The sequence below is a fragment of the Mycteria americana genome, chromosome 3, assembly GCF_035582795.1.
Source record: "Mycteria americana isolate JAX WOST 10 ecotype Jacksonville Zoo and Gardens chromosome 3, USCA_MyAme_1.0, whole genome shotgun sequence".
NCBI classification, from domain to species: domain Eukaryota; kingdom Metazoa; phylum Chordata; class Aves; order Ciconiiformes; family Ciconiidae; genus Mycteria; species Mycteria americana.
In genome coordinates, this window is record NC_134367.1 from 676129 (window position 1) to 690937 (window position 14809).

Genomic DNA, 14809 nt, shown 5'->3' on the forward strand with positions numbered 1-14809 from the left:
TTCTTTATGATCAACAGCCAAAGAAGAGGAAACAAATAACAAAAATGGTTCATATAACTGGTGTATCCAGGAGAAGAAGAAATGATCCAAGAACCAAGCTGCAGATTTATCCTGCAAGGATGTACAGCAGGAAATCTGGTTTACTTGTCCGTTCTTTATTTAAAAATATTTATTAAATAATGCCTAAAGCCTAAAAGAAAAGTTACATAAAGGGAATATTACAAATATTATTTAGGTTGTAGGTAGCTTTAACGAGATGAGATCATGATAAGCTTTTAGCAGTACTTAACGTCGAGGGAAGAAGAGCAACCACACACTGTTTTCAAAAAAGAGCAACATGGGCAAGAACCTGATTATTGTAACTCATCCACATAACTCAACCTAATTATCCACTCATCCATAATTGAGTATTATCTCATATTTATTAGGTTCTCATGCTTTTCCTAGCAGCAAGGCAGCACAGGTCAGCAGAGCCCTGCCAAGAGTCCACGGTCCCTGTGGACCTCTGCTCCTGCTGAGTGCCACAGGCTGCTGCCTGCCACGGTGGGTCACTCTCCATCAGGAGTCATCGGGAAGCAGCAGGCACGTCTGGCTCACAGACCAGATACCGACCTGTGCTTGTACAAATCAACCTGCCCGGGTGTATCAGGAGAAACTCGGGAGGACCTGGGAGTGCGCTGACAGCAGAAGACGGGGAAAAAAAAGAGCTGAGGTAGAGCAGGCAGGAGAGGAGATGAAGGAGGCATTGGCTTGGAGAAAGGGAGGTGTTGTGTAGGACATTGATAACAGAGGGCCTAGGGTTGCGCTATATATATGGCTATGAATAATGCTAAGAATGCTAATAGATGAATACATATATTCACCTACAATACACGTAATTACCCCTTCTCTTAAAGGTATGCAGTCACCTTATATGCAGGATTACCTGTCTTCAAGTAATGGGGCAGTACTGAGGTGGGATCTGACATGTACGTGGAATGAGTTTCGTAAGGGAAAGTAGGCAAGGGGGCTGGGGACACAGGAGATCATTTTCAGTCCCCGCTTTTATCAAAAAGATGATGCTTGATAGGAAATACCCGATTATTTCTCACCTCAGACTGATAATCTGAACAGATCAGCAGAGGGAGACAAACAGATGAAGTTGTGATTTAAACAAAGTTTGGCTTGCTTTCCATTAATTTCTTCCCTCCATCCATCTAGTCACCTTCTGCTTTTCTCTTTTGCTTTCTAGCTAACCGGTCTCGCGGAGCCAGCCAATTTTAATGCACAGCACTCTGCTCTGACCAAACTGGCAGGCCAAGCATAGCCCTGAGCAACTTAAATTCAATAAAAGGGATTTTGTCTTCTGAAGACCGGCTTGAAGAAAACAAGAGTAGCCCAGTCAGAGCTTGTTTGAGCGGACACAGACCAAGCTGCTGTCTAGCAGTGCGTAATTGCACTGGTTGCATGCCATCAGCCTCGCCTGCGCTACGGAGCAACTCACATGCACCAAGTGACAAATGATGCATTCTCCTTTCTTCTCCACCCTCCCCATTTATTTTCCTTCTTTAAGAAGAAACAGACTTGGATTTCAAGAATTAACTCTGAGATCTGCCTCAAATTAATTTGTCCCAGTAAGACTTCAAGCAAAGGCATTTCCCCTAAAAATGTCAGTGGAATGTATTTGCATTCATATGGCGAGTGACATTTGTCAGAGTAACAAGCCTGCAGAAGGCGGTTCTAACATTTTATCTAATTTGAGAAGAAGCAGAAACTGATGGACTGAGTCAGATCCATCGCCACATAGTCCAGCGTACAATTTCCAGCAGTCACCACTGCCGACTACTTCAAAGAAAAGCGTATGAAACTTTGCATTAGGCTGCTGCGGTATGAACAGCCTGTATCTGGGACCCTCTGAATTTCTAGCAGTTAGAGCACGTTAAAAAACAAAGCATATTACACCCGAGCTGTAGGGCTGGAGAGGACATCAAGAAATAGTTTTGCTCACATGAACCTCTCTCAAGTATTCCCAGCAGATACTGGTCTATCTTGGTTTTAAAGTCTCCATTGACAAATACCCCATAACTCCTTTATGGTGGTTTGTTTCCGTTCTCCACTTTAATTAAGGTCCAGATTCGTAGAAAAATATAGGTGGGAAGGAACCTCTGGAGGTTTCTGGTCCATGCGCCGCTCAAAGCAGGGCCAATTCACAGCAGGTTGCTCAAGAGCTTGTCTAGTTGAGCTCTGAATGTCTCCAAGGAGGAAGATTCCAGTTCTGCTCTGGACAACCTCTTGGACAACAATATTTGACCATTATCACGGTGAAAACATTTTTCTTAATATACAGTTGGATTTTCCCTTCTTGCAACTTCTGTCTGTTTCTGTTGCTTCTTGTCCTTTCCCTGTGAACCTCTGTGGTGGGTTGACCTTGGCAGGTCCCCATATGGCTGGCTCATCAGGTAGCTGCAGACAGCAGTAAGATCCTCCTTTGCTTCCTCTTCTCCATCCTGAACATACCCAGCTCTCAGCCTCTCCTCGTATGTCAGGTACTACAGCCACCAACCATCTTAGTGGTCTCTGCTGGGCTTGCTCCAATACGTCCACGTCCTTCTTGCACTGGAGCCCCAGCCCAGGCACAGCACTGCTGATGTGGCCTCCCCAGCTCTGAATAGAGGAGGAAAGTCTCTTCCCTCGGCCAGCGGCCCTCGCTCTCCTGGCTGCGCTCTCGCCAGCGGTGGGCTGCTTTGCTGCGCGGGCACACTGCTGACGCCCGCCTTCCACCAGGACGCCCAGGTCCTCTTCTGCAAAGCTGCCTCTAGCCCGCGCTGCTGCCTGCCGTTGCCCTGCCCCAGATGCAGGATTGGCACCGGGCTATGCTGAACTTCCGTACAACTGTCAGCTCATTCCTCCAGCCCGCCAAGGACTCTCAGCTCATGCCACGCAGCTGCAGTGACTTACTGACGTCCGTGTTACCTGTTGTAAACGTTCCTGTTAGTTATTTCGAACTGAGCCGACTCCTCCAACTTACCTGCTATAAAGAATCCGTTACATGATGCACCCTCAGCAGTAAAGGCTGAGGCAAACAACTCATTGGGCTTCTTTGCTATGGTCTTTTCATTCCTGACTACTCTTTTGTTCATCTTGGTCACCAAAAAGTCTTTGATTCCCCAGTTAGATTCCTACTTTTGATGGTATTGAGAATCTTTTTACCGTAGACTTCAGCATCCCTTGTGAAGTGCTCTTCAAATTCTTTTCCCATCCCTGAATTTCCTGTTAACATTTAACCAGCCATGTTTATAGACTTTCTTTTTCTTTCCATTTGGGCAAGCTCTCCATTTCGTGAATGCCATCCTTTCCTTGGGTCATCCTCCTTAGCTTTCTTATTGACCCATGAAAGGAGTTTTTTGTACGGTTTTGTTTTCTTTTTGAATTTTGACACACAGATTTCCTGAGTTTCTAATACAGATTTTTAACAGCCTCCAGGCAGCTCACAGGCTTCCTGCTTTTTGGACTGATCCTTTTAGGATTTTTTCTACTAGTTTCATTTTTACATCGTTCCCTTTCTTGAAACTGAAGATCTGCATGCTGGATTTACTTGGTGTGCTCTCTCCTGCTGTTAAAGCCACGTGTGTGACGGTTCCTACCACACATCAGCTAGCGCAGTTAACACCACTCGAACTCGTCCTGGTGCCCCGCTCAGGACCAAATCCAGGAGCGCATCTTTTTGTGGGTTCTAAAACTAGTTGTTGAAAGAAGCATCATTTATTGCATTCCAAAGTGTCTGTGCATCGCCCTCGGAACAGGCATTGATTTAGTCTCTATGTGGGTAGCTGAAATCTCCCACTGTTACTTACCTGTCCTAAATTTGCAGCTTGTCTCAGCTCACTTAACATTTCCTGATCGCTACCACCATCTAATCAGGGGGTCAGTATTTCTTTTCTATTATTAAGAATTTGGAATTTCAACCCCCAAGGATTCTGCAGTTCTTCTCTTTTTCTGTGATATTTTTATGCTGTTTCACTGTGTATTTCCTTTACGGACAATACCATTCCCGCGCCTGCACATCCTACTGTATCACTCCTGTAAAGCTGGCAGCCTGGCCGCCATATACTCAGTGAGCACCTTTCTCCACTGGATCTCTGAGATGTTTATTATATTGGGGTTTTCATATGATGTTCCCTATTTTAATTCCATACGGGAAGAAAAAATGGTTCCTGTTTTTTTTTTGGTTTTGAGTTTCCGGCCTCTAATTTACTCCCGTCTCTCTGTTTTAATGTTATAAGAAGAGTGTTAAAAAAAAAAGACTGTGGCTAACAAATCTCAGCTATCCCACTTCCCACAAACAGCGAATCCTCAGAAGCGAGCCCCGCAGACACGGCACGCCGTCCCAGAGCTCAGCAGGATGTTCCTCCACCAAGTTGCAATGGCCAACTTGGACACTCGTCATGCCGAGTGCTGGCTAGGGAAGGGGGATCTCCTGTTGGCAAGAAATAATTAGAACCTGCCATGAAGCAGAGCACTTCAAACTCGGATTCCTTCAGAATATGAAAAATACATCCATTTCAGCTGATTAGTACTTCTGGACTGTGGCTAAACAGGGGAGCCAGTAAACAACCGTTAAGATTCCTTGCCGCTGAGCTTCGGTCGCAATGGAAACACACTGTTATTACTCTTACATCCTTTCTCTACCACGCTTCAATCCCTGGCAGCACTTTGACATCTACCCTATGATGTAACTTATTTGGATGAAAAGAAAGCAGTAATTTGTCACAGGTCTTTGAAAAGTCTCAGTAAACTCTAAATGCTGCTTTCTTTACATCCAAACAAGTTGCTTCATTTTTGACCGCTTTCAGAACTACAAAGTACACAGGAACAGGTTGAGGTGATTTACAGATTTTTAAACGATCAGGTTCTTTCAGAACCAATATTGTGACTCTTTAGTTTTCTAAATATTTCTTTATTACTACCAGAAAAAGTCATGTCAAGAGTAAGACTTCTTCCACCACCTTCCAGAGTGAAACTGATTCAGCACTTACTGTCTCAACAACTCTAATTTTATATGAAGATTACATAGAAATCCCCTCCTTTTCTGTCTAAACCAGAAGGTTTGCACTGTATTGCTTTAATACGTCAACGTGAACACAGTCCTAGTGAACGGAATGACTTCATGTCCTGGTTTAACCCCAGCTGGCAACTAAGCCCCACCCAGCCGCTCGCTCACTCTCCCCCGGTGGGACGGGGCAGAAGGGTAAAAGGGAGAAAACTCGTGGGTTGAGATAAAGACAGTTTAACAGGTAAAGCAAAAGCCGCGCGCACAAGCAAAGCGAAGCAAGGAATCCATTCACTGCTTCCCGTGGGCAGGCGGGTGCTCAGCCATCCCCAGGACAGCAGGGCTCCAGCACGCGTAACGGTGACTTGGGGAGACAAACGCCATCGCTCGGAACGTCCCCCCTTCCTCCTCCTTCCCCAGCTCTATACGCTGAGCGTGACGCCCTATGGTCTGGAATGTCCCTTTGGGCAGCTGGGGTCAGCTGTCCCAGCCGTGTCCCCTCCCAGCTCCTCGTGCCCCCCAGCCCCCTCGCTGGTGGGGGGGTGAGGAGCACAGCAGGCCTTGACTGTGTGTGAGCCCGGCTCAGCAGGAACGACGACAGCCCTGTATCATCGACGCTGTTTCCAGCACAAATCCAAACCATAGCCCCATCCTAGCCGCTACGAAGAAAATTAACTCTATCCCAGCCAAAACCAGCACACTTCCGAAATGCAAACATACCGTTTGACATAATAGGAACTGACAGTTAAAAACGGTTAAAAAGCATAATTCTTTTTAATTAAAGTTTTACAAAAGGGAAATACCTGGTCACAGCCATATGACAAAGTCAGATTATTGGCTGAACACACACTGAAGGAAATTATGAGGAGGCATAAGCCTACCTTGCTGGAAAGGACTTGCAAGTACTTATACGACAAATACGTAATGAATAGGTGAACGAGGACTCTGACGTTAAGATGCTTCTCTAGCCACGCTAACACGTGGCAGGACACACACTCTGCCATTGGGGTAAGACGCTTAGGAGAGGCCACGGCCACTGCTGGCGGCTGTGGAAGACAAGGGCCATCTCTGAAACGCTACATGGGTAATGATGTGTTTCGCCATAGCGATCACGTAGAGCAGCAATGAGGGAGAGACGGCGGTGCAGCCTGTTCAAAGCGGCTACAGCAGGCCTGAGGACGCGCACCTTCGGCAGACAGAAAGAGCAGCCAGGCTTTTGAGGACGTGCTAAGCCAAGCTGCTTCTAAGCAGCAGACTCGGTGGAAATGTAAAATGGCAGCCAGAATTCGAGGGAGATCCGCTGCCGCCCCGTAACGTGGAAGATTGTTCCTGCAAACCCCGCTCTCCTTTCGTATGGATATACCAGCAAAGACAGGTATCTCGCCATCCAGCTAGACTGCAATTATCCTATGGAATTTCAGTACGTTCTTAATTGCCATGATCTCCTATAGCAATTTGCTGTTAAAGCAGTATTTATTTCTACCAATTTAAAACTGGTTGGGTGTTTCCTTTAGTTTCTTCTATTATAAGAGACTGCAAACATAAAAAATACCTTCCTTTCTCTCTCTCAGGCTCCTTCCCTCTGGAATAAATATATGCCATAACGTTTGTTCCATGATTTGTTTTCCTCAGCTATCTACATATTTATCTCTTCTCTAGACTAAGTAGGACTAACCTGCTTATTCTCTTGTCTCCTCTGACCTCATTTCTAATAATTTGTGTTGTCGTTTCCCATTTCCCTGCTCTTCCCCCGCTGCCTGAGAACGCAGTATTTCTGCTGAAAATGAGGAAAGCGCGCTGCTCTTTTGCATCAGCTGAATAAACAAAAAATCACAATTTCACGCAGCTATTAGCATTAAGCTACTAATTAGACTCTGAAAACCACCTTCCATATTCCACGGTCGGTAAAGAGGGATGAATATTCACTTACTGCATTTCCAGCTTCGGCAGCCAGCCGGGCGGCGTATCTGGCAATCAGCCTGTGCTCCTCGTCCAGCCTGCCGGGGCTGTCCAGGACACTGCCGGGGAAAAGCCAAAACACCCCGTCAATATCCGCCGCCTCTCGATATTACTCATACCGGGGGATGACAGAGAAAAGGATGTATTATTGCAAAGAGACGGCGATGGCAAATAGAAGAGTCACACTGGAAATAATCTAGATCATTCCCTTTTTCATTCTGCTTCCAAAGGGGGGACTGCTCTCAAGACTTTCTGCCTAGTAGCATTTTCTCCAGGATTCACATATTCCAGTTTTAAATGATTAAAATAATTTGTTTTCAACAATTCATAGATACGTATCATTAGGAACAAATGTCATTTGTTTCTGAGGAGCTTTTCTGCAAACCCTTTTGGCTTACTCAAGGTCAAAAGGGGCAAATAGCTGAATGACAAAGGAGAAAAGCTGTGTCCTCGGGAGATGTAGGATGTAGATGATATGTAGGTGTAGATGTAGGTGTAGATGCAGATGACAAGTGTCAAAGGATGATTTCCAGGAGGAAGAGCAGGGGCAACCGTGCCGACCCGAAAAGAACGGACTCTGTCACTGAACAACATCAACTTAAATGCAAATAGTACTTTGCAAGTCAGCCTGACTTACACCTGACTTACTACCACCTTACAACACCCAAACGTACAGAACGTGGTAGTTTGAGACTTGCTCCTTCACACCTCAGCTAGCAGAGGATGAAACGGTTCCAGCTGCCTCGTAGTGCCTCCTGCAGACAGGCTGTAGCTGTCTTGGAAATGTTGCTGAAAGAGGTATTAAAAAATGTTTCCAATAATCATCAGCAACAGCGACAGCACCGTGAGGGGGCAGAAGAAAGGGACATTGCATTTTGAAAGGGGAAAAGGAGGGACAGCAAATGGGACAGATGCCCAAGGTCAGGAAGTGAAAGGCAGCACCTGGCTCTTTCTCACATTTAACAGCAGCACCATCCCCTCTGTGCACGTTAATCATTAGCATGATCCATCTCCTCCGGTAACCCAGTTAGTGCCCAGAGTGCTGAACCAGTTGCTACTATCCACAAACAATTGTCTTGTTAACTACAAACACACAGGGTGACAAGCGATAATTCTCAGGTTGCATTGACTGAAACCAGTCAACGTTAAGATCTGTTACCAGCTCAGCTTCGGTGGCACGGTGGCCTGTGCCACAGAGAATCAGCAGGGGAAAGCCAAAGGAAAGGGGACCTTTTCAAGTCAAGGCCCAACCGAGCTATTCCATAGCTGCTCGTTGCCTTACCGCGGCACACAGACTTCCCCCTTTAAAAGGGAAGCCACTGAATTAGTTACACAAACCAAACCATTATTAACTGAAAACAACCAGGATCACTGTGGAAACGAGCAACGTGCTTCACGTCGCAACACAGCCGTCCCGCGGCTCTCCTCGGCGCCCCGCGTGGATTCGCCACCAGCACGCTGGCTGCCATACCCACACCGCGCCGCCCCCGCGGGCGCTTACAGCGGCTTCCGGACCAGGATCACGCCAGGGACAGGAGCAAAGGAAAAGGGACACATACCTAGTGCACAGCAAAAGCTACTTTCAGTCCACCTTACCACTTCACAAGATAATTTACATTTCTTTAAGCTTAATTTCACAGACTTATCTTTACATTATTTAAATTTCACAGATTCATGTTTACCTTGTTTAAAGAACCGAATCTATATTGCATACATTATGTTTATTTAAAAATGTAGATTTAATTTCTTTTTTGCAACGCTGAATTTAACATCTTTATCTCTTTTAAGACTCTGAAAGTCTGCCAGATGATGTGTTTGAGATGGCATAGCGACATTGGGCTGAATTTCATAAACGTCGGACTACACTTTACACAGATGGGTCTATGATGAGCATAAATTGCACCACTGTGCCTCGCGTTCGGCCTGCTGGATTAAGACCTGAAGATATTCAACTAAACGGTGCAAAGGAAGGAGCTGGCAAAGGTGAGCTAAAACGGTGGGAAAACGGATTTAAGAGAAGAAAAACCAGAGTCTTTGCAGTAGGCTTGAGGAACTTCTCACACGCCTTCAAGCTAATTAATTTTCTGATTTTTTTTTTGTTGAAGGAGACCAATCTTTCCCATCCCATTTTCTGAATTTGACATTGTTTTTAGCTTTCCTCTGCAATTTTGTCCGTACGAGTTTTTTTCTGCTTTTATAGGAACGCGGATCATTCCATCCCTTCTACCCTTTCCATAATCTGGCATCTCCTCATACCTCTCCCAGCTCCTGGAACTATTACCTCTTCTTATCTAAGTGAATTAGAAAATAGTTACTGACATTTTCTTACTTTCTTGAAGAAAACTTGTAATTAAAAAAAAAAATCCTTTTGCGTTTGCTTTTAGAAATCTTTTACAGATGGAGAGGAAGTGGAGTTCAAGTACGTCTCCTGGCCCTCCCGCGTATTCTTTAATAGAAAACAGTTTGAACAAATGAAGCACTACTGCAACCTACAGCTCTGTCGATTAACAGAGAGGGCATTAAGCACAACCTACAAAATACCACAGAACTCTTTACATCGCTTCACGGAGGAAAACTCACTTCTTGGTAGTTCTAATTTCTGTGGAGACATTGCAAAGGATTCCTACCCTGAAAACCCGTCCTCGACCGGAGTCCTGCGGAGCTCCCTGTCCTCTGGGGCAGCAGAAGCACCGCCGGTTGTGAACCTCCCCCTGCCCACACGAGTCCATCGGTATCCAGTGCTGCCCGTGCGGAAAGGTCCCGGAGCGACAGCCAACACGCAAACTAGAGGACAGCAGCTCAAGAAGAACGGGAAAGGTAGCAAAGGGGAAGAATAAGCCTGGCTTAAGCCCAGAGCTCAGAAGGGAGGAGGGTACGTGAGTGAGAGTTCAGAGATTTTCACAGCAGCAGAATTTTGGAAAGGTAATGTTATAGATCTCTCTGTCTTAAAAATACCGTGCCAGGTGGTTTGGTCTATTTTGACCACGTTGTGCTACTTATACGGCGCCGGTTAGTCAATCTGTGAGCTCTCCCACTTCTTCCTTTGGAGATGCAGGTTATAGCTGGCACGTGGATAACACAGATGGAAAGGTCTGACGAGGGGAGGCTTTGACACGCACACGGAAGCCTCGTCCTCGGGACAGCCCGGGTCTGTCACGGAGGCACTGAGACGATGAGACGGAATCAAACTGATTGGAGCCACAGAACACGAGCACCCCGAGGGGAGACGGGGAGGGTGAAGTGATGCTGACTTTCAGGTGTCAACAGAAACGTTTGAGACAATGTGATAAACGCACACAGGGAGCATTGCTTCTGCAGTCACTTTGATCTGACCCAAATGTGTGCGGGCACTGAAAGGGATGTTCGCAGCCTCTGCCCTCCACTGCCGCGCTGGCACTAGTGTCGGGGCGACGTGATGAGCCAGCGAAGGAAATTGAATTGGCTTAAGGCTGGCCTGACAAAACAATAACTTGTTTTCTGCCAGGGCAGTTCCCCGAGCCAGCTCAGCAGGTGGCTGCGGGAGTTAACACAAAGGCGGGAGCGGGTGCACCGGCAGGATGAACGGGGCAGGGGAAAAGGGAAAAATCAGCACCCCGCACCTGCGCTGGCTTGAGGCTCTCATGAAACCACCCCCGGCAAAAAGGGGGCAAGCGCAGTCTGTGAAGAGGAAGCCGGGACGCCAGGGCCCTGTTGTCAAATACTAACACAAAAATGAGCTTGGACAACCGAAGTATTGGCCAGGGATGGGCGATCGGTAAAGGATGTAAGAGAAGACGATACCTCATGGGGAGAGGTTTGAGATCTTAGGCTCCTTCCAAAACTGCTTAGGAATTCATGATGCTGAGAAGCGGCAGTGGACAGCGACAGAAGGCACGGCTTGTTCTTCCAGCACTGACCCGAAGGGCCACACGGCCCAGGTGTCACCTGATGGTGAGCCAAGAGTAAGGATCTTGGGGACAGAATATCTTTAAGAAAAGTGACTTTTTCCTTTCATTCTCCTTTAAAATCAGGAGTGCTGCAGACAACTGCAGTTTCAGAGAATCAGGAATTTAAAGGAAACCAAATCAAACCAGCCAAGCAGCTCACCACCCATCCATCCACCGGGATCAGCCGACCAAAAGTAAATCACATAAATCCTGCGGCCAGCTGTCTTCTGCAGGAAATGCAGAATACATAAGACATAAAACTAATGACACTCCAGGTAGGGCTACTTAATTTTTCTGGTGAAAAGTGGAGCTGAAATAGAGGCTTCATGGGGACTGGGGAAAAGCAGGCTTGGTGAATGATGTGGAACGTAAGTTATGAATGCTGACCTTGAGAAATATGTAACGAACAACTGTCCAAGTAATAAAGCACAACTCATCAGCCCCGTAAGCCTTCTAACTGTACACAGTATCACCTGCTGCACTCTGCGGCTGCCCTTGCCTGCAGCACATCCTTTAGGGTGGGGATTTTCTATTATTTCTTTGAAAAGCACTCAACCAATTTGGCTTGCTAAGACAATGATACAGTAGGTAAAAAAAGAAAAGTATATTATTGTAAGATAAATGAAGCCCAGTGAGCTCTGTTTGCTATATTCCTTACGTAGCTTGGATGGACTTTTTGGTTGGAGGACATCAGTGACTTAAATAATTTTTAATATGATGAAAAATCTCAGGGATCCAGCTAGCCATGGTTTAAAGGCTCTCAAAGTTTGCCTGAAAGACATGAAAAGATGCTGGGCGATAAAGAGCAAAGGTAAGTATACACAAAATCAGTGACTGGAAGTGGAAGAAAGACAAGTTCAAACCTGAAGTAGGGCTCTTTTAAAAAAGAGTCAGCACAATTAATCACTGGGACAGATTGTCAATGAAATGAGTGGCTTCTCCATCCTCGTGTTCTCTGAAAGGTACATCTTTAGAGAAAGAAGGTATTAGGTTCAGCACAGGGATGAATAGGGGTGATGGTTTTAAACTAAGAGAGGGGAGATTCGGACTAGATCTAAGGAAGAAATGTTTTACGCTGAGGGTGGTGAGGCACTGGCCCAGGTTGCCCCGAGAGGTGGTCGATGCCCCGTCCCTGGAAACATTCCAGGTCAGGTTGGCCGGGGCTCTGAGCAACCTGCTCTGGTTGAAGATGTCCCTGCTCGTGGCAGGGGGCTGGACTGGATGGCCTTTAACGGTCCCTTCCTGCCTAACCTCCTCTATGATTATATGAATAGGACAGGACAGGACAGGACAGACCAGACCAGACTATGTCAGCTGGAATACACCAATCATCTAGCCCAACTGACCGATCACTTCAGGGCTGACCAAAAGTTAAAGCATATTATTAAGAGCATTGTCCAAATGCCTCTTAAATGTCCACATGCCTGGACACCGGTGTGAGACGACAGAGAAGATGCTCTAATGGTCTCTTCTGGTCCTGAAGGCTATACTGCCCTGACAGGAGAGGGGCCGTGAGGAGCACCAGAACAGCAGCCGGGCCAGAACAGCAGTCCTGGACCTTGTCTCCAACACAGCCAAGAGCAGATGCAAACAGGAGAACAGAGGAGAGAAAGCAAGTGAGGGTTATTACAGGAAACGCTGTCTGTAAGTGAGATTTACTGTTGTCTCCATCAGTCAGAAACGGAGACGGTCTGCAAGGGCTGGCTGGAGTACGCTGAGGATCAAAGCCGAGAGATAGACTGTTATGTGAGATTTGGGGGGGCGAGGGGCGAAGATCAAAAGAAATGACAATGGAGCACAGATTTCATCAGTCTCTCGTGCTGACTTGGAAGACACTCTCATGCACACTGAAACTAGGATTTAAATTATTTTCTTTGCGTTTGGCTCCTTCTAGGAGTATGCTGTTACGCTGGTAACAGTACCGAGTGGATTTTTTTAAATTTAAAGACCTAAAGGACTGAGAACCTCTACTCCAACTGGTTGTAACATGGCAGCTATGAGCTACACGCAGTATTTCAATCTGTCATATACTCTTCAAGATGCACTCCTTCGTACCTCAAAATCCTATGATTACAGTAATTGAGTGAAGGTGAGAGTCTGAAATTCCTTGTGTTTTATTGTCTTGTGGACAATATTATGGGCTTTCAGTTCATAGCAGGTGATAGCAGACAACAGTGATTCACTACCAGAAGAAAACCTGACTTTCCCCAGAGATCTAGACAGCCAGAATGCACTTCTTCAATACAGCAGCGGAATACAAATTTCTACGTGACAGAGTGATGAAGCAGGACTCTCAGAATATTATTCAGAGGATGACAACAGGGATAGAGCAAGGCCTTTACATATAGCCTCCAGATCACCAAAGCTCCTTTTCCTTTCCAGCACAGCTCTGGCTCTCTAAAGGCATAATTTAATTAGGTCCAAAAGGGGAATATGGAAAACCTCCCGGCTATGTGGTGTGATGAAATGGGAGAGCTGCGTTTTGGGGCTTTAGGGTAAAATTTCTCTAGGTAGACACAGACATGAAATATAAGTGTACACAAATACTAAAGCTGAGATAGAAGAAATTAATTCTTCAGAGCATTAACATTTTTTGGAAAGGTACAGAAAGAAACAGTCATATTCAGCAGGTCAGGTTGATGGGAATGAAAGAGCTTGCTTGTTTAGCCCAGGTAACAAAGACGGTGACAGGATGGGACATCTGTCTGCAACCGCATTTGGGGTGGAGAGGTAAAAGCAATAGGGAGAAATAAGAACCGTTAAGAGTTATAGGACAATGTTGGCATAAGAACTGATGGGTATGAGCTGGCTGTGAAAAAATTTAAGGTGGAAAATAGACAGTTTCCTACTGGTGAAAGACGAGATTCCAGAATGGTCACGGAGAGAAAAATTATCTAACCCGTTTGGAACGACGTTACTCAGTTCATGTAAGGGATCCTGTAACACAGCGAATGCAATGGGGTGGGACCGGACACAAACCGATCCCTTCCCATCTGGTGTCTTCCCCCTGCGTATTTGTGTGTGCGTGCATACATAGTTGTGTATTTTCAGAAGATTTTGGAGAACACAAAATACATTTCCCTCCATTCGCCAAGGGAGGCCAAATACCTTTGACTGGAACATCACTCCCCAGAGGAAGCAGCGTTACTGTACCCGTCCCTGCGCCAGGAACGCTTTCCTAACACTAACCGTGCACCGCTCTGCAGCCGGTTCACATAGGTTGCTATCAGTGCATGCTCGTCAGCTAATCGGCTGGCAGTGTCCGGGTTGCACTGTAACCTAGTAGCAATGAAGGCAAAAGAGAGCAAACAAAACATAACATAAATACAAAGCAAATAATTAATGAATGTTAACAAAACAAACAGTTAAAAATTAAAACAAACAGATGAGTAAATAAAAATGCAAAAATGTTCCCGCAAGTCACATGAAAAGGATACCTTCTGCAGTTAAAGATTAAAACACAGATTAGAGACACATTTGGGTGCCTAAATGTGCAATGCATACAGCTGCGGAGCTTCCCTGAGCCTGCTGTCGCCCTGGGAGAGCGGGACTGCCCTGAGCAGCCCACCGCAAGCCTCAGGCAGCCGCCCGCCGCAGCCGTGCCGCTTCCACCGGGACCCGCGGTCGTCCGGGACCCGCGGGGAAGAGGCTGCCGAGCACAACCGGAGCCACCGCCGCTGCGGGGACTGGAGCCTCCGACCTGAGCAGGACTTACCCTTCTGCTGTCAAACGGCTCCAAAAATAACCCAGACCACACTGGGTTGCAGTTTTATTACTATGTCGAAAATCAGAACTGAAAGCATCCAGCCGCTACTCTTTCTCTCATAATAATAAATGAAAATACGAGGAAAGTGATAAAACACTAAAAAATTAGCGGTTGATATCACCAGAACTA

At 46.2% G+C, this 14809-nt stretch overlaps 1 protein-coding gene across 1 annotated transcript in view; it reads right to left on the reverse strand.

Moving 5' to 3' along the window:
* Nucleotides 1-14809, reverse strand: part of DTNB (dystrobrevin beta) — a 218390-nt gene that overhangs the window by 76116 nt on the left and 127465 nt on the right. Inside the window, exons 14-15 of the mRNA XM_075497583.1 lie at nucleotides 14104-14193; nucleotides 6960-7047 (exon numbers count right to left, since the gene is read on the reverse strand). Coding sequence (XP_075353698.1) covers nucleotides 6960-7047; nucleotides 14104-14193 — 178 coding nt within the window. The remainder of the gene's footprint in view (nucleotides 1-6959; nucleotides 7048-14103; nucleotides 14194-14809) is intronic.